At 37.3% G+C, this 24598-nt stretch overlaps 1 protein-coding gene across 3 annotated transcripts in view; it reads left to right on the top strand.

Annotated features, from left to right (window-relative positions):
* The first annotated feature begins 764 nt into the window (after window positions 1–764).
* The window catches only part of fnbp1l (formin binding protein 1-like), a 45635-nt gene continuing 21801 nt past the window's right edge, over window positions 765–24598 (top strand). For 2 of the 3 annotated variants that reach the window (XM_058783785.1, XM_058783784.1), the window contains exon 1: window positions 765–1038. In XM_058783785.1, coding sequence (XP_058639768.1) covers window positions 1015–1038 — 24 coding nt within the window. In that variant the 5' untranslated portion in view covers window positions 765–1014. The remainder of the gene's footprint in view (window positions 1039–24598) is intronic. The other variant, XM_058783786.1, reaches the window with a different exon arrangement.

Genomic DNA, 24598 nt, shown 5'->3' with positions numbered 1-24598 from the left:
CAAATGGAGTCGGTATTGACAAAATATATCTTTGCAATTCAGAGGAAACATCTGAATTTGCATCTGAATGGCATTTAGATGCTTTTACACACTGTTTAATGCAGCTCAGAGGGACATGTGATGCTTTAACCTGCAGTTACAAATGCATAAATAATGTTTTGATGTTTTAAACATAAAACTTTGGCAACTGATGTTTGAAATTAATTAAAAAAAATTCAAAGATACTTTAAATGTGAAATTAAAACCGCCAGCAGGTGGCAGCAAGTCACTCTTAACAAGTGAGTCATTGCGATTGAACCGAATCATTTAACGGGTGATTCATTCAGAACGAAACGCCGTCATGTTGCTAGAGACGCAAAACGGTGCTGTGGCTGTGTTTGGATTTATTTTAGTTGGCGAAATTGAGCAAAAACAGGCAATATGCTGTCTAAAACGTAAGTCTATTAATTAACTTCTTGCTTAGTGAACTGTTGTAAAAAAAAAAAAAAAAAGCCGAAAGCCTCCCGAACGGTTCAATACCGTGTATCGTTATATAAAATGTAACTAATATAATATGATTATATTTCTTAGCCAACAGATGACATTATTTCGTATTACACAATATTTTATACAGGCCTATTATATATTAATATAGCAATATGATTATATTTCTTAGCCTACAGATTACATTATTTCGTATTACATATATTTTATATATTTCACTCTACTGTAATGTAAAAAATCTAAATGGCCATTTTTATTTATTTTTTTCTCTGCTCCAGCAGGTTGTGCAGTTATTCAATCTCTCCACTTACAAGCTTTGATGAATAGGAGGCGCTATTGGACAAACGCATCCCTCCATTTCCCCGCGGCAGAGGCGCATTGTATGTCGGAAATGGGAAAACCCTGAGCCGTGAGGTTGTCGCTGCTGGCTTCACTGGAGTATAGAGAGTTACACGACGGCAGAGAGAGGGAAGAACAAGCAACCCTGGAGTTTTAAGCGGCGGAAACGTTAGTTCTTGGAGTTTTTTCGCTATGAGCTGGGGAACGGATCTTTGGGTAAGCGCAGTTTTCCCATTCCTTGCTCCTTGTGGCCTTTTGTTCACTAACAAACAACTCGGTTTTTGGCATGACTTCAGGAAAGGTGTCCTAGTCAGGCTGTCTGTGTATTCTCGGTCTGTCCTGCCGGTTTATAAAAACACCTTTACCGCCAGAAACAATGCCAGAGTTTGATACATTATAACATTTAGCTTTTTAGAATGTATCAAGTTTTAAATGTATCGCGCGTGACGTTCCGTTTGATTCTAGTGACATTCCAAATCAAACCCAATCTAAACGTTTCACACCCAGTTTCGATGACTAGAAGTGGGGAGAGAATCACCATTTATTATCTCGTTTTCCTGGCATACAACCGTACATGTAATATCGTGTTATTAATTTAAGACAAACAACAGTTTCTCCCAGCTGTATCTAGAATCTGTTTCCATTGTTGCTTATCGATGACAGAGACAATGCTGAAGATGATGTGCTGTAAAAGAGTAACCTGAGATGAAATCTTCTGATGGGAATATTTGTTGGTTAGATTTTATTTCCTTTTATGTACGGGTTCCATTGACAACGCTTCTGTAGTTTGATCCTACATCTTTTATTGTCTGGGCTTCGAGTCTGCCATGTTCTATTGACAAAAACTCGCATTTTAAATAATTAAAAATGCATCGTTTCGGCATAAGCTGAACTATTGAGAGACAATGAAGCCCGTCGAGTGCGTGGGTCTGTTACAGGGGTGTTGCCCTTCAGATTGGGCTACTGGACAAAAAGCAGAGGATGTGTGAGGTATTGCTTGAAATATCCCATGCATCGTTCTGTGTTTTTGAGGTTTATATGTTAAATCTAGATGGTTAATATTTTGCTTTAGCTTTAATTGCTATGCATAGAATTGCCAGTTTTGTGATTGGTCATGCATACTAATAACTGTAGTTACTTTTTTGTGAGTGAGTTTGTTTCTGGTTTCTTATGACACTGTAACTTGACTCATAATGTATTTGTAATTAAGAGATTTTAAAAGGTTTTACTAAAGTTTGTTTTATTGTTATTATTAATTTGAATAGTCTTAGGGTTCCTGTTGGTAACATAGTAGCTGGTTTCTAACTGGTTCAAGCTGGTCATTAGCTGGCTGACCAGTAGCCATCTTCCAAAATCCAGCTTGACTATCTTAAACTCTTACGACCAGCTGGTAGCTAGTTTGTTGCTGCTCTAAGATGGTCTGTCTGCTTGGACCATCTAAAGACCAGCTATAATCCAGATACTATTCAAAACACAGACTAACTAGCATTTTATGCTTGAAAATCCAGATTATTTTTTTTTTGTCTTCCAAACACATTGTACAGTCTTGCAATTAAGACATTAATACACAGAAGAAAAAAAGACTTTCCAGCACTTTTCAAGTTACTAGCAATGGAGCAAATTATACTGTCAACTGAACATGTGGCTTGTTAGATTGAACAAATTCCAACTTTTATGTGTGGCTGGATGTTTGGTGTTGTACATTCGATACTGTATGTTTGACTTGAATTGGCTGTCTTAATTTCCTGTACCGTAAATCCCTTATGCTGTGAAATATGGCATATCCTCCACAGTGGCGTTGGTCTTTTGTAGGTTGTATTCATCTGTAATCCTGTGGCAAATCCCTTTGTACATGGAACATGCTGAATAATCATGTTTGTCTGCTAGTCTTATGGTGAATGTCTTTTTAACCATAAAATGTGGAAGTGTTTTCCATCCGTAGCCTTGGCTCTGATGAATGAAATGCCATTCTATCCTTTAAATGCATGTGCACTTTTCATCATGGTTATCCTCAAATGCACTCTGCGTTTGATCCATTTGTGCTCTGTTAAGAGTCATGTAGACTCAATTAAGATGTTTAATGCAGCTCATTATCTGTCAAGTGTTGATTTTGATACAAAATTAGTGGTGCAACGTCTTGGGTGTTATTGATTCACACCTTTCAGAATTACCCAATTGTAACTCATAACAAGGAAACGCCTTATGCACAAGACAACTTGTTAGTTCTCAATGTCTTAGAGGATGTTAGTGTGACATTTTTGTTGTGCAGATCTATTAGTGCAAAGCGGAATTGAGCTGTGAGGGTTGCGCAGACTTTAATCAAATCAAGAACAAAGAGCTTGATTGAAACTTAATCACACAGTGCTCAGCTGAGTAAGGAAAGCTGACATTTAAACCCACTGTTATTATTAAAGTTTCCTTGAGTTTGTTGTGTCTCCTAATGTCATTTATTAGTCTGTATGATGGTCTAAAAGGAGCCAGTCCAGAGTTCTAATGTTTTGGATACCTGTATGGAGTCAGTGTGTGGATGGAACTGTTAGTGTGTGTTGTTAAATGAATTGCTTACAGGGCTTGGATGTGGTGATTCAGTCTTTTGTAGAGCAGACTGGTTAGACCTGTTACAGTGCTTGCAAGGCTTGGATAGTAATTGTTCAGTTCATGCGTTTTGTGTGTTGTAGTGTTTTGGGTTTCGGAAATGAATTGAATTGGGCAATGTCAGCCAGCAAGTGAGTAGATAAAAAGGCTTCCTTGTTCTTTGAAATCCAGGATGCCTGTAGTCTCATCATTTTAATATGTAATTTATACGTTTTCATCAGACATTACGCCAGTCTTCAGTTCAGTGTTACATGATGCTTCAGAAATGATTCTAATATGACTGTGATGCCTTTTTCATGATAGGCTACTTTGATGAATAGAAAGCTCTAAAGAATAGAATTTTTTGTAATATTATAAATGACTTTATTGTCCCTTTGATAAATTTGATGCATCCATGCTGAAGATAACTGAATAAAAAAAAAAAAGTTCTGACCCCAAATTTTTGAACAGTAGTGTAGCCTATGTGTAATAAAATATTGATAACTATAAAAGGTTTGCTCATGAAGAGATACATATGCATGATGCATTTATGATATTTTAAAGTGGTCAATAATTTTTTCTCTAGTCTTGAATAAACTGACAGATTTATAATCTTTCAGTAAGAAAGAAAACCTTTTGTTTTGTTGGCTGTGAAGCATAAACATGTAAGATTGTGAATGTAATTGCACTTTTTTTTTTTTTTCAAAGCAAGCATTTATTTACTGAAATATAAGGACTTAAATCATGAGGGAATCTGCCTACAGAATTTGGTCTTTCTCCCTGATCTAAGATCGTACACACTTCTTGCGAGCTGTCATGTCAAGATCTGACCGAGAATTTTGTTTTACATCAGCTTAAAAAGCAACTTTGTCTTCAGCCCCTGCTGTGACCCAAGAGAAAAGGCAGCTGTTGGAGGCTCCTGTCAAGATGGTTCAGTTAAACGTTATCTGTAGGACTTGAATGGTTAAACTTTTGACAACCTGACTTTGTGTTTTTACAAATAGCCACAAAACAACAACATTAGCGCTGTTAGCTCCAACATTTGAACACTGAAATCAGGCAATTTTACATTCAAAACAGGCTCACTCAAGTAAGCTTATGTGATTTGTTTTTATCTAACCTTAAAATAATCCCTCAAATAAAAAATGCCAGTATTTACTACACCCACATGTCCATTCCAAACCTGCTGTTACTTTGTTTTACTAAATATTTATGCAGCTTTTTCCATTCATAAGTGACCATGGCTGTCAAGCATCAAAAGGCACCATAAAAATGCAATGTATTCTAATGAAAAAAAAATCAATATAGTATAACCATATAATTGTTATTGTAACAGATCAAACTTTAAATATGTACTGATTATTGATCATGTTCTACTGATTCCACAAATTACATCATACAAGTTTGGAATGATTTGAGGGTGAGAAAATAACACAATTTTCATTTTCAACTTATTTAAGAATTTGAGAAGTTTGTTTATTGTGGCTATTATTATCAGTTTATTAAAGATAACTCTACAAAGAGACTGAGGATTTTTGTACCCCTGTGGGATAGACAATAAAGTTTGATTAACAATAAATCCTTTGAACCACTAGTAAGCTCCTCCTTGAGCTCCTTTTATTACTTGGTTCTTTAAATAGTATTTTTAGAATGAGGTATAGGTGTTTTTCAAAGTCATTTACTAATGTTTTTCTTCACCATTCAAAGCTTCACAGCTGAGGTGTGCAGATTGCTGGGAGCTGGTAATCTGGGATACCTGGAGTTCAGTCAGGTGAGACTCTGCCAGGTCATTATGACCGAGTGCCAAGACTGCTGTCGCTGCCAATATGCCACAGGATCTATAGACATAAACGCATGCTCTGAACATAGTCGTGGGAAAGAGTAGGTCAGGAAACAATTTGCTTAAACCTTTGACCCCGACATTTAGTATGTCCAAAGTTTATTGGCATGTTTGACTCATGCTTTGCTTACATATTACATGTGTCTATGGTGAGAGAACCAGTTTGTGCTTTCGTTATCACTGACCCAATTTTAACAGAATGAATGCTGATCGTGAATTGATAACTGTCTGTTTTTCTGCTTTTCATAATGTGGTTATAAAGATCCTTATTCAGTTTTTGTTTTGAATATTTGATAATTGCTCCTGGCCCCTTTTTCCAACTTTATTTTTGGAGTTTTACGCAGTTTTATTTTCTGTTGTTCCTGTCGTAATCAGAACAAACCTCTTAAAGTCATTTCACAGTATCCTTCTTAAACACAAGCTTTCATTTTTGGTTGCAGAGTGAATATCCACACACAAACGGATCTTTGTAGTATGTAAAGCCCTCTCTTGGCTCTCTCTTCAGCCCCTGGTGCTTTCTGAAAGACCAACAGCTGGGTGCAAATGTCCGTCCATATCATACAACAAAGATTAATTTAGTTTTGAGGTCAATGTTATTGTAACCAAGGGTGCGTAGCTTATTTTTCTGCAGGAACCGACTAATTGGAACATCAAACTTTGGGCTACAACCATTTATTTTTTTCACACAGCCAATATTTATGGAGCACGACTCACACAAACAAGTTTTGTGCTCCTTGGCCCGGAACCGGAGTTTGAAAAACCGGCAGAACGTCCTGTGATCTTCTCTACCAAACCCTTCATGATGGCGGTCCAAAAATAACTGTACTCTGAAGCTCTCCTTTGTCCTTTGCCATAGATTGGTGGCCTCATCAGAAGCAATTAGCCCAGGTTATAAACCTACATTGAATACGTGGTGCCACTAGGCTCCACTGTTTTGGGTAAACAGGGCCACTTTTGGTCCCAGATCCTGAATCATTTCATAAGACTAAATGGATATAGGGATCATTTTGACCTGGGAAATTTCTGCAGTCACTTGTCACATGATGTCTGAGCCATTAATATCAAATTTACATAAGTGGGGAATTCTCTTTTGGTTTGTTTTTAAACCCTCTTACTCACTTCCTTTAGAGGAATAAATTCTGTCATTTTAGTCACCCTTATGTTGTTCGAAACCTGTATGCTGTCTTGATTTCATGGAACACAATGTTCTTTTTTGAAGAATCCTCACTTATGTAAATGTAAAATTATTATTCTTTTTAATGCCATTTTTTGCTGTACTTTTCCCCTGAGGCTCTCTGGACCCTGAATTTGAAAGCCTGTATGTTAAATTAGAGTAAACAAGCATTAAACACTCATCCTGTACTGCTACGTGCAGCTAATGAGCTTCTCTTTCCTTTATCCACTGTTTTCAAAGGATTTTTACGATTCTAGGAGCTACTTGGGAAAAGGTGTCATAAATTCAGCTCAAATCCATTACATTATAGCTCTGTTACAGAACCTGAAGAATGAAGAGACATTTCAAAACAAGCCACCTCACAGGATGCCACCCCTGCACATACTTTTTAATAATTCATAAACTCAAGACCTAAGCATTTGGAATTAATTGTTTGCAGCTCTTGAATGGAAAATGAATTCAGCTTTTGCACAGGCAAGCTTGATGAGAATTGGCTCGAAACTGTGTATTGAGGGTAACGGAGTTCATTGTTCACAGACAGCTTCTTTCACATTTACAGGGCCCCTCAGTCCCCTGACAAATCACACAGGCCTGTTTACAGAAAGAGAGAGAGAAAACACAGGGAACCAGACTGGTCGTTTTGTCGTCTCCCACCTTTTGTAGGATGACATGCGTTGCGTTTTTTATGGCCCGTGGAAATGATTCTGGAGCCGTGAGACTGTTGCTTGGAATGGTCAGAACACACTGGAAATGTACATTTATTCACTTAGATTGGTACGGTATGGACAGTTTTACAGTTTTTTCACACGGGAAGGCATGGTGTATCAAAACAGCTTGAGATTGTTTCTTGTTTCTAATGAGTGAATTGTGGATTTGCATAGGAGAGAAGCGGTTTCCAGGGTAATCCAATACAATTTATGCGTCTCCCAGCACAGTACGCTAAGTCGGCTCTGTGCTGAAATGCACATCTCAAGTGTCTTTTGTTTTTAAACTAGTTATGCAAGTCAGGTAGCAACTCATTAATCTGTGAGCCTTAACCTGACTGAAAATCTTGGCTCCATGTGTTAAGCTTGGATTAAACGCACACACTGTTAAACAGTCTGGACAAACGTGGCGTGATGGAAGTGCCTGTCGTCTTGAAGTTAATCATTAAACGAGGTCTACGAGCAACTCTGATAGTTAAAGGCCTGCCCTTATAGATTATACAAGGTGAACAAGAGGGCTTGCTGGGAGCTTTAGGAGAACATGTTAAATATCAAATCTGACATCATATATGCATAATAGGTTTTAGCTACATGCTATTCACATGGTTAAATAGCATTCTGTCAGTCCTGTCATGATATATGAAAAGTACGGTGGCCAAGAGTGCTCAACGCGCTGCAACTTCAGAAAACACATGCTAATAGAAAAAGCACCAGCAAATCAAGAAAACATCTTCATCAATTTGACAGCATGTGCTGCAAATGCTCACAACACAAACAAAGAAAGATTTTTATTTGCAGCGCGTTTCTTTGTTTGGTTGTGTTGTGAGTATTTGCAGTGCGTCGAGCTCTCTCGGCCACCGTAGAAAATACCTAAATGAAGCGAAATGCATTTCACATGACTGACAGCACAATTAAAGAACATCCTGTATCATTTTGGAGACTTTGTTCCAGTGAGCTGCTGCCCATGTAGGCAGCATTTTAAGGCTTCGTAAGCACAGTTGCAAAGGTTTGCTATTAAGATGCATTCTTTTGGCACATATATTGTTTGTAGAGAAGCCAATCCCAGAGGAATATTGATTATATGTAGGCTATAATTAATTTAATATTGTATGGGAAGTCAAAATGTAATATAATCCAAAATGTTTGTAGTATTTAATGCCTAGAGTATAGTATTGTTAGCCAGTTTCCGGTGGACATCACATGAGCAGCATGATTTTTGTGATGCTGAAATATTTGATAAACAGATGTATGCGGCTTGAAGTTTATAGAACTTTGTCAGTGCCCATTGAGAGTGACATTTCAATTCTGTAGAAAGCTGCAGAAAGATGCGGGGTTATGCAAATGTACTTACTTCAGTTAGAATCCCTAGAAGAGTGACTGTAGAGAGCAAGACATCTCCTGGGTGTTGGAACAAAGCCATTGTATTAAGCTGGAGGGGTGTATGTTTGCGTTTTAGCTGTGGTAGGTGTGCTTTTATCTGTGTAATCGGGGTCATTTCATACAGGAAGACAGACAGACGTTTGGGGGATGGGGGTCTTAATTCTTAGGCTTGCACACGATAGCATGCATGCTCTTTGTGAAATGTCTTTGTCTCCTAGACCCTCCAGAAGTTTCTAAATCATAATGATGCACTCAAACATGGCTTCTAATGATTTCCAAATGATCTCCCCCTGCGACAGTGCATCCCTGCACTGTAACTGAAAAATGAACCCCACTATTTGTACATTGATTCGCATCATCAAGTTCCATTGAAATAGCTGTTCATATGTCGCCTAATTGACTTTTACTTCTGGAATGAATTTTTTTTTTTCGATAACTGTAAACTAACAATGGGATCTTTTTGTACAAGGCTTTTTTTTTTTTTTCAACAGTAGTAAACTACAATAACATTCAGAAGTTCAGTTTGATATGTATGATATGTGTATGTAATGGAAGTGTAGATTAAAAGTTTTGATGCCAGATTTTACTTGAGGGGAAAAAAGAATTTCCATGTTGCAGCTTCTTTTGTGAACCATCTTTTATTTATTTTACTTATTTGTTAGTCATTTTTATTTGTTTATTTATTTTAGAAATGTGCAATCGCATATAGCAGAATAAGGTTTTTATGGAAGACCGTTTCTGCCACTGAATAAAAAACTTAAAAAAGGGAATTGCATTTATATCTCGCATTTCTGAGTGTTTTTTTTTCTTCTCGCATTTGGGAGTTTGTATCACACAATACTGAGAGAAAAAGTCAGAACTGCGAGTTTATATCTTGCAATTATGACTTCATTTCTCAGAATTGTGAGTTTATATCATGCAGTTCTGAGAAAAAAAATGATGTAAACTCTCAATTGCAAGGAAAAAATGTCAGAATTGTAAGAGAAAAAGACAGTTACTTCTCTCTTTTTTTTTTCTTTTCTTTTTTTTTTTAATTCAGTGGTGGAAATGGGCTTCCAAAGGTTTTTCAGAGAACCGTGGAATAAATATTTATAATTCCAGCTATAGTACAAATAATTATCAACTTTTAGTTTCAGCTAAAAGTTTCTATATTATTGAATCCCTTGATTTTAAGAATTTAACCAAAATTTAAGCCCTGTGTATGCTCAGTTTTGCAGTTTATGAATTGTTGTTTGTCTTATTAGAATCAAGCTGGTTGTATTGTTAATCATTTTGTCATTTGGAGGCAAAAAAGGATTCCTTTTCCAGTCATTCTTTATTCACCTCACAGTTTAGCATATTATATTTGGACAGGCTAACATGAGTTGGGCAGGAGGCCTGAATATCCTGGAGCACTCTTGCGTTGCTAGCAGCACGCTAGTGCTAAAGCAACCTGCAGTTATAACTGTCCAACACCGAATTGTGTGGGACACAGGAATGCATGACTTGCTGAAACATGACTACAGAAAAACATATCCTTTTGAAAATGTCCCTGCAATGCAAGTAATAGTTCATTTGACAGGTGCTAACAAGTCAATAGGTAAATGTTGTCCTCTCTTTTGTCCCTTAAATCCAGTATAAAGAGCAAACAAGGGGCAAAACCAAGTCCTGTTTCACACATCATTGGGGCCTTGGTGGTTTAACGCTTTTTCATGACAAACCCGAACCTCCATGTGAAGCCCCTCACAGTCTGGTGCATCCTTTCTGCTGACTTCAACCTGGTGATTGTGGTCAGACTGTGTGGTGTTGGTGGTGTTATGTGGCCTGCTATATCCTGTTCCTCTACAGGAGAATTTACTCAGGCATATTCAGGGTAGGGTTGTGACGGTGAGGAAGTTTTCCCACCGGTTAATCGACGTGTGACAACACCGGTAATACCGGTAATCACCATGCTGGAAGGTCCTTTGAGTTTTCCCTCTTTTCCTCGCTTTCCTTCGGTTTTAAATAGCTTGTAAAAGCACCGTGCACATTTTACTTTCACTTTTAAATTTGCTGCAATTCGTCGTCAAGCATTTATTTTTATTTTTTTTTATGTTCGTTTGAGTTTCCCCACTTTCCCTCTCTTTCCTTTGTTTATATAGCTTGTAAAAGCACCGTGCACATTTTGCTTTCACTTTTAAATTAGCGGCAATTCGGCAATTGCTTGAATTCAATTCAAGCAACAACAAAATTCAACGTAAAACATTATAACTTTTATTAACAAAAATGAAGAAAAGTACACCATAGGCTATGCCTAATATAAAATAACAAACAACTTATGAATTTTAAATAGGTATACAAACTGAAAATCAGTAAAGACTGAGGAACAAATAATTATAAAACTTAGAACGTTTATTAGCAAAACGATTAAGAAAATTTGGAGGCTCGGACTGCATACACCTTTGTAAAATAATGGGAAAAAATTACACAGTTTAAATAAAATAAAACTCCGCAAATACTGTGGAAGCAAATAAATGAGAAATGAATGTTAAAAACACTTCCAGTATCACCTTAGATAAATGGCAGGTCAACAGGCTTTTCAAAATCCAAAATATTTTTAAAACAGGCGCTTTTACATATAATTTTGAAACTCTTCTGCCATCTGTCTCACCTTACTCTTCTTGTCAGTCAGCTCGATTCACTCTCTTCACGTAATAAATTAAATCTGGTCTGTGATGCGCGACTGTCGTTCGTTCGGTGTGCTGCATTGAGCAGCCGCGTTCAGTTTTAATTGTAGTGTCTGTTCTCTAACTGAACTAAATAATTTTTATAACTAATTAAAAAAAAAAAAAAAATCAAAATGACGGTGAGGGACGGTGGGCAAGTGACGTAACCGGTGTTGCGGCTTAACACCGGTATCACCGCCAACACCGTCTATCGCAGCAAGCCTAATTCAGGGAAACCAGCCTATTCAAATACTGTTGTCTTATGTGTTTTCTAGGGGTGTCCCCGAATAGTCGACGATTCTGTCGAGGAGCCTGATTCGACTCCCAATCTCAGTCGAATATTCGCGGGGTGTTATGATCATGCCATTTTGGCTATACAGGGGTGCTCAGTGTCTGATTTCACATAGAACTACCGGGTTTCTCCCAATAAGTTAATATACAGCCTATTATGATAATGCTGTAAATAAGAATCTTAAAAGAAAGAAGCTTTAAATAAATATTAACGTGCGTGAATAAATCCAATTTCCCCTGTAGATTAAAGTTTCGCTTTCTAATCCGTCACCGACAGAGGACCATTTTGGTGGCAGGGATTTAAATCTTTAACAAGACTTGATTTTTTTTCCCCGATCAGGTAGGGTACAACAAGTGATTTTAAAACGTTTCAGTCGGTTTATTTATATCGTGTATATTATTTATCTCGTATATGATGCATTTGGTTGTTACACTACAGTAAAGCACTTCATTGTAGTACTATACAGTGATTATCTCTTCAGCGCTCGGTGCGAGCAGAACAACAATGCAGAATATTAATAACTATGACTGGCACTGTCATATACATACCATTATAATGAGAACTCTATTATAATAAAACGCTGTGATTTTTTTTTTTTGTGTTTATTTGTGTTTCTGCATGTTATTGCGTGAAGAACGCGTCCACAAAAGAAGTTCATTAAGAGCCGCGCAGACGCGTTCATGTGCATTCGGGGCATTTTGTGCAGACAGCCTATAAGTCGTAATATTAACGTTATGTTATATAAATAACGAAGCGTATTCTATGTGAGATAAATTAGTTAAATCCCTTTGATTAAAAACCGGCTATCATATGCTTCATTCATCTTCTGCGCGCGCAGCTCAAAACAGAAATGCAAAACGTTATAACTCATATAGCCTACATAACATTATAATGAGAGCACTATTGGTTAAAAAAAAAAAGAAATTTGTGAATTCTTAAGGGTTTCGCTGACGTTTAATGATAACTATCTTTTAACCAAAACATAAAACATTATTCACCCCGTTTGTATCTGCGAGGTGTCCGTTACACATTTTCCCTGTGTTTATGACTGTCGAGTGTCTGACTTGACTCTTGGTAATGTATTTTGCCCCGCCCCCAAATATACGATTCGACTATCAGTCGACTATCGGCATGATTCGAAAATTCCGATTCGACTATGAAAATCCTTAGTCGGGGACACCCCTAGTGTTTTCTTATGGTTGAGGTTAAAATTAGTGCTGGTGGTGCGAGTCAGTTGGTTTGGATTGGCTGCTAAAGTATTGTTAAAGATGATGCAAGTAATCTTCAGCATTTAAATAGTTATGTTCCAGCTTAATATCCAGGGACAGCTATAAGTAAACTATTCATACGTTGACTTCCCGGAGGGGTGTAAACACTGTGATGCTTTCTAAACATTGTTCTATTTGTTTGAACCATCTAACATTTACATTTATGCATTTGGCAAATTCTTGTATCCAAAGTGACTTGCATTGTATTCAAGTTATTTGAAAAGTTAATGCATTCACTGAATCAAAACCATGACCTTGGTGTTGATAGCGCCATGCTCTGGTTTTTGAGCATCTGCCATAACCAGTGGCGTGAGTATTGGACTTTTTATCTGAGCAATGGAAGGTGGGGGTGAACAGGACATGTGGGTGTTGGTACGTCTAGCATCACAGAAATGACACACTTCATCTTTAAACTGTGACGACAGTGTTGGTGGTGTTCTTCTGTGTTGTCCATTATGTGTCCTTATCCTGCTTGTCTCCAATGAAGGATGGAAGCCATTCCTTGCCTCACCCAGCATACTGGAGGTTTAATTGATTGCGGATGTTTGGAGCACTTTTTTTTTCTTGGTGCTCATGGAAGAGGATCTGTAACAGCAGCTTTTAGAATTAAGTTAAGCTCTTATGAGTTGGCTGCTGTGTGTGGCAGTTATAACATGCCATGGCTGACACATCTCTGTGGGATGGAGAGTGTGAAGTGCCGTCTCCAAACACACTTCTTTAGCACATCCAGTGACGTGCATTCAGTTCCAAACCACATGCAAACCTTGGAACTATGAAAATGCATGAAGTTTTGTGGTCACACAGAATGCGTTGGAAACTTGTCTGAGGATTTCCATATTTCATAAGTTATCAAAACATTAATGAGCATGTATTTGATTGCTATTTGTGCTACTCCCAAATACTCTGGTCAGAAAAACAAGTTGTCTCACCCCAATCTCATGCCATTGGTTGAGCCCACGTTGTTATTCGGGATGCTCCGAAAAAGCTTTTAAACTTCTCGGTGAGATGAGCCTACAGTGGCTTACGTTTTGAAAGAAATTTTTATTTAGCAAGGATGCATTAAAGTATGCAGCTTTTGATAATCACAAGAAAAGTTCCTTGTGCACCAAACAGCATATTAGAAAGATTTCTAAAGGATCTGAACCTTTCATTCTTAAAAGGTTACTCCACCCCAAAATGAAAATTTTGTCATAAATCACTTACCCCCATGTCATTCCAAACCTGTAAAAGCTTCGTTCATCTTCGGAACACAATTTAAGAGATTTTGGATGAAAACCGGGAGGCTTGTGACTGTCCCATTGACTGCCAAGTAAATTTATTTATATGCTATAAAATATGCAAACTAAGCTTTTACGGGTTTGGAATGACATGGGGGTAAGTGATTAATGACAAAATTTTCATTTTGGGGTGAAGTAACCCTTTAATGTCAGTGTTGGTGGTATTGCACAATAGATCATGTTATATTAGCTGGCTTGTAACTGTTAGCAGAGAAACACGCGTTGTCCATGTTTTATCTCTCGAGCTATATAGCTGTAGAGACATGATTATGCCGTTGTTCACTGCTCAGTGGGCAGTTTTGTAGCGAGACAGAAAATGAAGTGTCCCTCAGTGCAAAGGATAATCAGTGTCAGAGCATGCTGTAATGGTTTTAAAAGTGTGTGTCAGCCTTAAGTCACAAGGCAGTGAACCAACTCCCTCTTTACACACACACACACGTCTCCTTTAGACTGGCATGCCTTTAAAGTCCTTTAATCTTGAACACCAGACCTTAACGAGGTTTCTCCTCAGGGTACAGAGGGATATGACCATGTTAGAAGGGATGTAGGTGGTTTTGGGTACATTTTAGCAAGTCTTCAGAAGCAGCGAGATCAAAGAGACTGTCTGTGATGTGAGGCGCTGACAGCTATGGGAAGAGTGTGAATCTGAAGTGTAGAGAAATATGAGATATGACAGGCATATGAGTTGTAGACTGTGTGTTTCCTCCAGGATTTTCGTCTCTCTTCATTTCCATCACCACAGCATGATGATGTCCTAATGTTCTGCATTCCATGTCAGGTGCTTACAGACACGTCTGGCTGAAATTATGGCGCGGACAAATGTGCACTACATGAAGTTTTATTGGGACTGATTCATGGCAATTTCCTTTGGGAAACGGACCAAAAAAACCATGTGGCTCTGATACACTTCTGACACAGAGAGTGCAAATTATACTGCCTTGTGTGGACTCCCTTTGACTCATTGCTGAAAAATATGAGTGCGCCTTTTAATAAACTGTAGTTTTTTTATCTACTGCTTGGTGGCTATGATGAGATTAAATGTCCCTTGGACATAGACAGTGTATTTCTTTTTTTTTTTTTGTTATCAACATTTTTATTTATTTTTTATACATAACATCCAAAATAAAAAAAAAAAAAAAAAAAAATAAAAATAAAAATAAAAATAAAAAACAACAACAGACACATAGACAGTGTATTTCTGAGAAAGTGATGTAATGCTAAACTTCTCCAAAACTGTTCTGATGAAGAAACAAACTCATCTAAGCTACGTCTTTGGCACCTATAAAGGTGATTAATTTAAAGCAAATTTTAATTATTGGGTGAACTATTTCTTCAAAAGCTGTGGTTACAATCCTAATTCACAAGACCATAGTCTCTGTGTTTAGTGTGCTCCTGCGAGTAGTTGAGTATAGCACCAGGCAAGTTACCAATACTTGAAAGGGTTTTTGAACGAACTGTAGATTTAATCTACATTAAAGAGAGCTTCTAAATCCTAATATCACTGAAACCCACAGCATGGCAATCTTGCCTTCCACCATAGCTCAAAAATCATGTTTTAAATTACATTTTGTGCACTTTTTTTTTTCTTGTCCTCATTTTTCTTTTCCGTATCATGTTCTTATTTGCATGCAAGTTCTTTTTATATCATGAAGACTTGAATTTTGATTTAGTGAATACCACACAAAGCTAAATAATGACATAATTTTTATTTTTGGGTGAACTATTGCTTTACATATGTGAAGGACACAGGTTCTTCTCAGACAGGTTCTTCTTTAGAAAATCGAGCCTTGTTTGTTTTGGTGTTCTTGCCAGCCTTTTTTTTTTTTTTTTTGGTAGGGGGTGGGTACTGAATACAAAGTCATAATTGGTGCACAGATCTCCCCTCCCGTACCCTGCATGTGTTGTTAAGGCTTTTGTTTGTTATGTAACAAAAACTGCCCAGTGCTGAGAACCAAATCACAGATCAGTCTTCTTACAAATCTCTGATCCTAGATTTGTCTTAGACTGTATTTAACTAAGAGTTTGTTTACATTTTTTAGATTTGAGATTTCTCAGGGCACCGTTCACAGGAACCAGCCATGTGCCTGTATTTCTGATAATACAAGTACTGTACTTTGCAAAGTGCTGTTATCAAGGGTACTTAAGAAAACATGAATAATTCTGTATAACATATGTAAATTGTTTTAGTTTTTAGAATGCACATTAGTTTCTTTTCCATTAGTCAGTTATCGATAATTATAGTCGTTCTTTTGCACTTTAATCTGTTTAAAGCATTTGTTTACTTAAAATTCATTGTGTATTGTTTTGTTGTATGTTTAATGTTTTTGTCTTTTTGAGAAAGTTATTTAAAAATATTCAGAGGACAACAGCAGGGTTTGTTCATTTTTTTTTTTTTTTTTGTAATGTAATTTAATACCGTATTCCATAATACGTTTCATCAAATATCTGGAAAATGTGATACTGTTACATGCCAAACAAGAACTACATTCATATAGTTATAAATGTATTAATAGTCCATTAGTCATGTTTTTATTGGAATATACAAGAATTATTGATCTCTTGTATAATGCATTTGTTCTTTGATGACTTATTCAGGAAGTTACTAAAATAAGGCACCAATCAATTGTTTATTTAATGATAGTTTACTTATGCATAAATGTGTACTACTTAATTATAGAGAGTTAAGAATGGTATAACGGCAAAGTCTTGTGCAATTATGTTTCACTATTGTTAATTTAGTATTTAGTGACGACATTCCCTGTGCCTTGAGCATGCGGTGACCTCTGGGCTGGTTTAACCTAGACTCACCCAGGCATTCATGAAACTCATGCCCATCCTGTCTGGTTTCTTAGTGAGGACTGGCGCTGCAGTGACAACTCTGGGTTGCACTCCTTTTGTGTTTGTGTGTGCAACTTACTTTTTAAAAGTAGTTTTACATTTATATGATTGCTTGTTGTTGCATTCTGCTGTGAATTTGAATGTGTGCATATGTAACATCTGTCTGCGCTCTTCTCTGTAGTTCTCCTTAGGGAGACAGGAAATGTCACTCTCTGGCTTGGCCTCAGCGATGACCTCACTGACTCGGGCCCAGATGGTGTACAGGTCATCCACGCTCTGCTATTGGCTACTGTTTCATTGCCAATGAAATGTTTTTGCGCCTGAAAATATAACCTCACCAAATTTCCTACTGTTGCCACAGTTGTATGCCAACAATTACTCATGTCACTGCAGTAATGAAGGAGCAGAAGGTTCTATTTCTGTATTCTGTATTACCATACTTGTTCCTCACTAAGCAGGGTAGGGCATTTAATGGCCTCCGGGTCAGCTATGTCATTTGATTAGTGATATAATTAGGTTTCTGTGAGTAAATCTGATATATGGGCTCATAAGAGATATCCTGTATCTTTTTAAAATGAATAATCCTGTGCTCACTGCCTCCTTAAAGCAGACTTTTGCTAATTTAATAAATGCTTATAAGATCTAATATGATCTTTACAGACCTGACTTTGGAAAGGGAAATCAAAATGAGTTTTGCGGCTTTGTTCCATGTGTTAATTTTGAAGCTATATTGCAGAATGTGTGTATGTTACTGTACTTCTAAATGTTGGCAGGCAGATTTGTCCAATTAAATGCTCTCTAGAATGAGAATTGAGCTAGTCGTAGTTTGTGGCTGCGAGGCACAAAAAGTTCTCAAACCAAAAATGGGTTTATTCAACTGAACATTAATTCAGTGTTGATTATTAAATAAATGTGATCAGTTAATTGATTATTAAATAAACTTTATATTCGGTTTCAGTTTTTGGCTAAATGAAAACTTGAATTGCGGTTTCTGTAAAATCTCTTTCGTACTCCCTTTTTCAAAAGACAAGCCCTTTGGTAATTCTCTCTGAAACTTCCTGTTACAAAAGGAAGTGCATAAAACTGCAAAACTCTTAGACGCATGCTTCTGGTGTTTAAAATGGTCTTATTCAGTATTTCAGTCAAATAATGATGTCTTATTTGGGTTAGAGGTTATGTTGAGTTTCCTTTTTATGAGTAAAATTGACACGTGGCTGCCCCCTGACTCAATGGACGGCCAATTTATCAGATGTTACAGTCATTCTTTTGTTCTTAGAGTAAGTTTTCTGGGGACATGAACTGTCCAAGTGTCTCTAGCACCACAAAACAACAATTGTTCCTGCCCTCAGTGGTCCTCATGGTAATGACCCCAGTAATGTGTAGCTTTACAAACATGCCTTGTGACCTAATAATGATTCAGGCACTAACCCATTTCCTCCCGATGAATGTTGCCCTTTGATTCACAAAGCGTTTAAGTGATGCCTCATACAAAGTATTTATGTTTTTATTTCTTGTAAATTCTTTTGTTATAAATCATTGACGTGATGAAGAATGGAAAAAGATTTGTTGCTGACTGAAACTCTACTGATGCCTCTCCTGCTCCTCTGTAAACGTCTCTGTTTGGTTGATGAGTCACGTTTATCTGTGGGTTTAGTTTGAAATTAAATTGCAAGTTTAACTTGGTGTTTAGAGTTGGATATGACTTGCATGTGATTGCCGGGTGCGTCTTGTGAGCCTTTGCTGTGATACACTATACAGTGGACTCTTTTTCTCCCTCTCTTGCAATCTCCCTTGCTTTCATGGACCAGTGCCACTGACAGGAACTTGGACTGTAGGATCATAAAGTAAGAGTTTATGTAACGACCTCTCCTGAGGCCTTTTCCATATGGTTTCCTGTTCCGGCTCCTCCGCAGTCAGACTGATCACTTTCAGTCTCAAACACATGATTCATTGCCCAGTTCTCCCAAACCTTTAACGGACAAAAAATAGTCTTCAGTGAGATCATGTCATTGGTTCATAGCAGCTGTATTCTACTTTGACCACTGGTTCACATTGGCGTTTGAGTGTGTAGTGGGACTGGAACAGTGTTGGGGAAGCTACAGAAGATTGTCAATCAAAAATTAGTTGAATTTATTTTATTTGAATAATTTAAAATATATTTAATTTTATTTTATTTCAGGCTTGGTCTTTTGTATTACAGCTACTTCTATATTTGATGTAGGGCTGCACGATAAATCGAAATGAAATCGCAGTCGCGATTAGGCAAAAGCTGCGATTGTCATGCGACGGTTTAACTGCTTTCATTGATTCTACGTGACTAATAAACACATGACCACGACAATATATTGTTTATCTGAGTTCTTATAATTTTCATTATAATAAAGTATATATTTATAATGCATTGCATTTATCACTGCTTGGTATACTATGAAATTTGTTGCGTGCCTTATTCTGACTAAGAAGCCACATCATCTCACAGAAGGATTTACTTCAAACACCTGACTGACGTTATGAAGTGAGTTTAGAGTAAAAACATGTTATTAAATGTGGTATTTTCACATGCTTTCAGATAGAGCAGCATTTACTACACAGTACCGTAGTTCTCTGAGAAGCTGCAGCTGTCATTATAACGAACGATTTATTCGATTTCACAATCATGCAATAATATCGTCTGCAAATTTTTATTTATTTTTTTGCCGTAACCTACGGATCTGTGCAGTAAATGCTGCTCCATCTGAAAGCACATGATGGAGATTTACTGCTGATTGCAGAACCGGCTTTACTGACAAAATGCGCATGGAAATCGCATTCGATTAATCGTGCAGCTCTAATTTGATGATTATTTGATTTTGTAAGGCGTACTTTTCCGGATTAAATTCTAATGCTGGTTTAAATGCTACTGAAATGTTGTGGTCAATTTAGTAGTGTTACTGTGTGTTATTCTTTACCACTTTGAAGAAACTGTTTGCATGAGAGACTGATTGATGTAGCCGGTAGCATTCTGCCCAGACATTTTACAGAAGCAGACCGTTGGGAAGGAGATCCAGGTTTGTAGTTGTGCTGGCTGAAAGTGATCTTCCAGTCTCCTTTTGTCTCTCTCTTTTCCCCCTCCCCCTTGCATTTTCTCCTCATGTGATCCTTTCATTGGGCAGACAGACTCAAATTTCTGCCACCACAGGTCTACTGTCATTTTCTGGCCAGTCAGCTTTTGCCCCAGTACAATACCTGTGGATCAGCTAACCACATCTATAAATGCTTCACTGCTGCTAGCAACTTAATACAGGGCAATGTTTTCGTCTTTATACTTTGATTCTCCCTTTTTTTGGCAGCATCAAAAGAAGTGCCATGTGGAGGCTGAATTAGGCCTGTCCCTTGTGCTGCTAGAGAGGAAGGATGAAAGAGAGAGAGGAAGAGGTGGTGCCCTTGGGCACTTCATTAAGCACAGCAGGTTGTACTGAGGATGTGGTGAGATTTTAGAGCCCCCATCCTTCATTCAGAAGGGAATTTTGGAAGCGCCTTGAGATTAACTATTTGAATGCTAATGTATGGATTAGCCAAAACAATGGAAAGCTTTTTAGGAAGGCATGAATTTTAACGATCCCAGTGCCAGCCTAAAAATCAGACTCAGAGTACTGTAATCAGTGGGCGATGTGGCTCTTGGTAACTCATGGTAATTATTAGTGTTGGAAATTCAACTCGTGTTTTTATTTTATATATGTGTATGTGTGTATGTGTATATGTATATGTGTGTGTGTGTATATATATATATATATATATATTCAATTTATTTATTTATATTTTAATGTGTAATTAAAAAAAATAGAAATCAATACATTTTTGTAGCATTTTTTACATTTCTCTTAATCATATCTAATAAAAAATAATAGTAATACTATTATCTATTGTTGTAGTCTAGTAAACCTTAGTAAAGTATTTTAAGTCTCTTTTGTATTCCATGTATAATTCATGATATTAAGATTAAGTGCAGTAGATTTTTGGGGTCTCTCTGCTACATTTCGGATGTATTGGGAGGAGTTATATTAAACAGCGCCTGAGGCTTGTACTCTGTGTTTCAAGTAATAACGACAGAGTGGCATTTCTGCTTTTCCCCGCCCCCCCGACAGGTCATGGGTGTGTTGTTTTGTGAGTATGTGTATGTGTGTTTTTCATGCTCAGTGTATATAAGATTTAATCTTTCTGTTTGAATCTTCCAGGCATACATGAGAAGATCTAACAATAATATCAAAGCGCTATCAAGGAGCAGTTTGCATAAATTCCTTTATGTCCTCAGTCGCAGCCGTATGCAAGATGTTCACTGGCATGATCAGAGTAGAATGGCTCTGTGATTGTTCTTTTGATTCCACCATGGTGGAACTCTGTGAGATTTTCATGTTATTGTTCATGTACTGACCTCACTTCCTGTCAATATTTGAGCCCAGGATGTTTGCCTTCTAGGACATGCCTCTCCTGAGACACCCATTGTCCTTTAAGACCCCCAGATTTTGTGTTGTGTTTGTGATTTTTCATAAACATTTTGTTCTATTTTAAGTGTTTCTAAAACCTTTGTGCTTTGCATGCAATCCGAGGTTGTACTAGGAAAGGTACAGACTTTAGAAATGGAAAAGAGCAGATCAATTAAATAAATGAGTTGTTTCTCACTGAGAATTTGTGGGAAAATTGGCTGCTGAGCCACTAGTCTCCCTCACTCTTTTAGTTTTCTTAACTTTTTGTGTGTTGTGTACTGCATTCTAATTGGAAATGTTGTCTTGTAGGGTGTTTTGCTTTAACCCCCGAAGTGGTACCATTATCTCAACTCTAACTAGTTGTTAGTTTGTTCCTCATAGTCTTTAGTCTGTCTAGATTCACAGATAATCTTACTGTTCTTCGCACAGTTCTAGTTTCCACATAAACAACTCAAAACTTTTGACTCAATTTGAGTTTTTCTGTTCCATGTTTTCTGTTCTCTTCTCATTGTAATGTTCAGTCAAGACATTCACTTAAGATCAGTTTGTTGACTTGACTTTCTTAGTATATGTTCCTGGTCTTGTTTTGCATGATTGTTCCAAAGTTCATGTTATTCCAAATAGTATTTTTCAGAATTTTTTTTTATTAGAACCAACCATACCCATATGCCAATCTCCTGTTATATAGAAACATATTGTGCTTTTGTAAAACTGATTTGTCTTACATTTAAGGCTCAAGAAATTATGTATTTGTATAGTTGCTCAATGATCCATAAAAGCACAAATTTTTCAGTGTTTTCTCACAGTAGATGAAAGTGGCAGAGTTCTGCATATTGAAGAGCCTTGGAATTATACATGCAGATATTATTCACAGAAAGTCTTGATGAAGATCATCATAACAAAAACAAAGAGGCTCCGCTGAGAGAGATGGAAAGAAACACAAAATAACTAGCAGAGAGACAGGAATCGTGAGATGGGAATGTCTGGAAAAATGTTAAAGGAGCACTACTGGAATCACCTTGCATTAAAGTGCTCATCTTGATTCAGTGGAGGGAAATCTGATCTGGTTTTGCAAGCACGACAAGATATATGAGAGCCCCCTTTCTTTTCTCTCAGAATATTCTCATTTGTTACACATCAGAAGTGAATCTGGGCATACTCTCTTCTGCAGGGGGTCTGGGACGTTTCCTTCCCTTGAGACTTAACTTTATGAATTCTATCAGGTTTCTGAAAGCTGAGATTGGCCCACCTCTTTTGTCTCCTAGCAACTGCAGTTGCCAGTCAGCCTGTGGAGGTGGAGCCTGCGTGAACTCATGGCATTAATTATTCATGAGCCCTTGGAAGAGAGGGTGATGTAAGGATAGAAACTGAGCATGCTCGCCTGACTCTGGCACCAACGGTAACCGGGCACCAGGCAGAGAATTGGATGTATTATGCCAGCCCTTGGCTACTGCCTTTGTTTCATTTACACTGTATAATATATGAGCAGACTGGGTTTTGAGTGTGACCAAAGACGTGTGAAAGATTTTAATTTAGCATCCATAGTCATGAGCTTGTGTAATCACTCCAGCCAAAAGAACAGACCCTCACAACAAGATGACAGACCACCATCTCCATATTATCGACGGTGCATACGGGCCAGTCAGAGAACACATGCCACCAAGAACCATGGATCAAGCTGTTTGTTGGATGTCATAGGTGTGTTTTGGTGTGTGTTTGTGTGTATTTAGAGAGAACATGCTGGTTAGCCAATCTGCCAGTGTGTAGTTCAAAACCCTATGACTATGTATGAATATATAAATAAATAAATATATATATATATATATATATATATATTATACATTTATATTTACATATATGCGTGTGTTTGTGTGTGTGTGTATTTCTAAATATTTAGATATAGATATGTGTATGTATGTGTATACACACACACACACACACAGAGTAACATTAATGTGAAAAAAAATGTATTTGTTAATATTAATGTTAATTTTAAATGATCATTTTTAAAAGTTAATCAAAAAATACATATACAATTATAAATGTAGCAAGTCAAAAATAAATCAAAATAAGGAAACAAAACAATATTTGAACTGAAATGGAAAGGAAAGCATTATCTCAGCCAAACCTTCCATTTGTATTAGTGTTACTCTAGGACATTTCGGTTATTATGTGTCACTATAAGCCTCACCCACTCCAGGAACCAGCCCCCTCCGTGCTGATCGTAACAATATTCTGTTTATTGGTTCAAGGTTCACTAGTTTTGTTATATGATTTATGCCTATGTCAATAGATGTCCCTCTTTACACTGACCGTAAGAAAATTGATATAAAATAATGAAATTTCATTGGTGTCAGCTACTAATATTTTGGTATTGTTTAATTCAAGATAATAGGGATATTCTTCCCAGTCATTTCAATGGCAATACTTTTTTACCCTATATAGTTAATTATTACAAATGTATAATTTATATGCATACTTTTTTTTTGTTGGATATCAGTCAATATTGAAGAAATGGTGCTTGATGACCAGATGTCCCTAAGAAATGTTTCTGATCAATATCCTGTGGCCCTAAAAGCAGCCTGATTTTACAGGACATCTTTAACATAAGTTATCTGTCTAGTACTTCAACCCGCAGACTTGTTAATTTGGAAAATGTCCCTATTATGTTTACTTGGATATGAGTGATCTCAGTATTTTTACCTTAACTGCCGTGTATGCGTGTGTGTGTCAAATGACACTTAAAGTCTGGCAGATGGTGGGGGGATGCTGTTTTTCCACTTGAGTGAAGCATCAGCGTGCTGCTAAGGTGATTTCCTCAATTTCAGCAGCAACCGGTATTAAAGTAACAGGACTGTGTGTAATACTCCCTCCAGGTCTGGAGAATCACCCACACATGTCTGCGTTATGTGTTTATGCAGCGCTCATCAGTTTTAGGAAGATAATTTGGATTTAAACCTCCCACCCGATGTGATTTGACTGTTAGGTGCTGTCGTTGAATTGCTTGCTCTATGTTAAAGGTGGGCAGGATTCTGCCTAATGTCTGTCATGAGAGTTATAGCCCAGAGTAATCATTAACTACCGGTCCCGTGTGCAAACACAGCATGAGATTCCACTTTTATCTTAATTGCACTTCATCGTCCCTTCTGTGTCTCTCTCTCTCTTTCTTTCATTCTCTGATTTGTGCACTCATTAGCTAAATAAGATGCTGTCAGTACAACAAAAACATCAAGTCAGCTCAAAATACAGGCCACTGAACAGATGAGCCCCAGTGTGTTCTAC

This window comes from Onychostoma macrolepis, chromosome 08 (assembly GCF_012432095.1).
Source record: "Onychostoma macrolepis isolate SWU-2019 chromosome 08, ASM1243209v1, whole genome shotgun sequence".
Lineage (NCBI taxonomy): Eukaryota > Metazoa > Chordata > Actinopteri > Cypriniformes > Cyprinidae > Onychostoma > Onychostoma macrolepis.
Note: the sequence above shows the minus strand (reverse complement) of the source record. Positions and strands in the feature narration are given on the sequence as shown.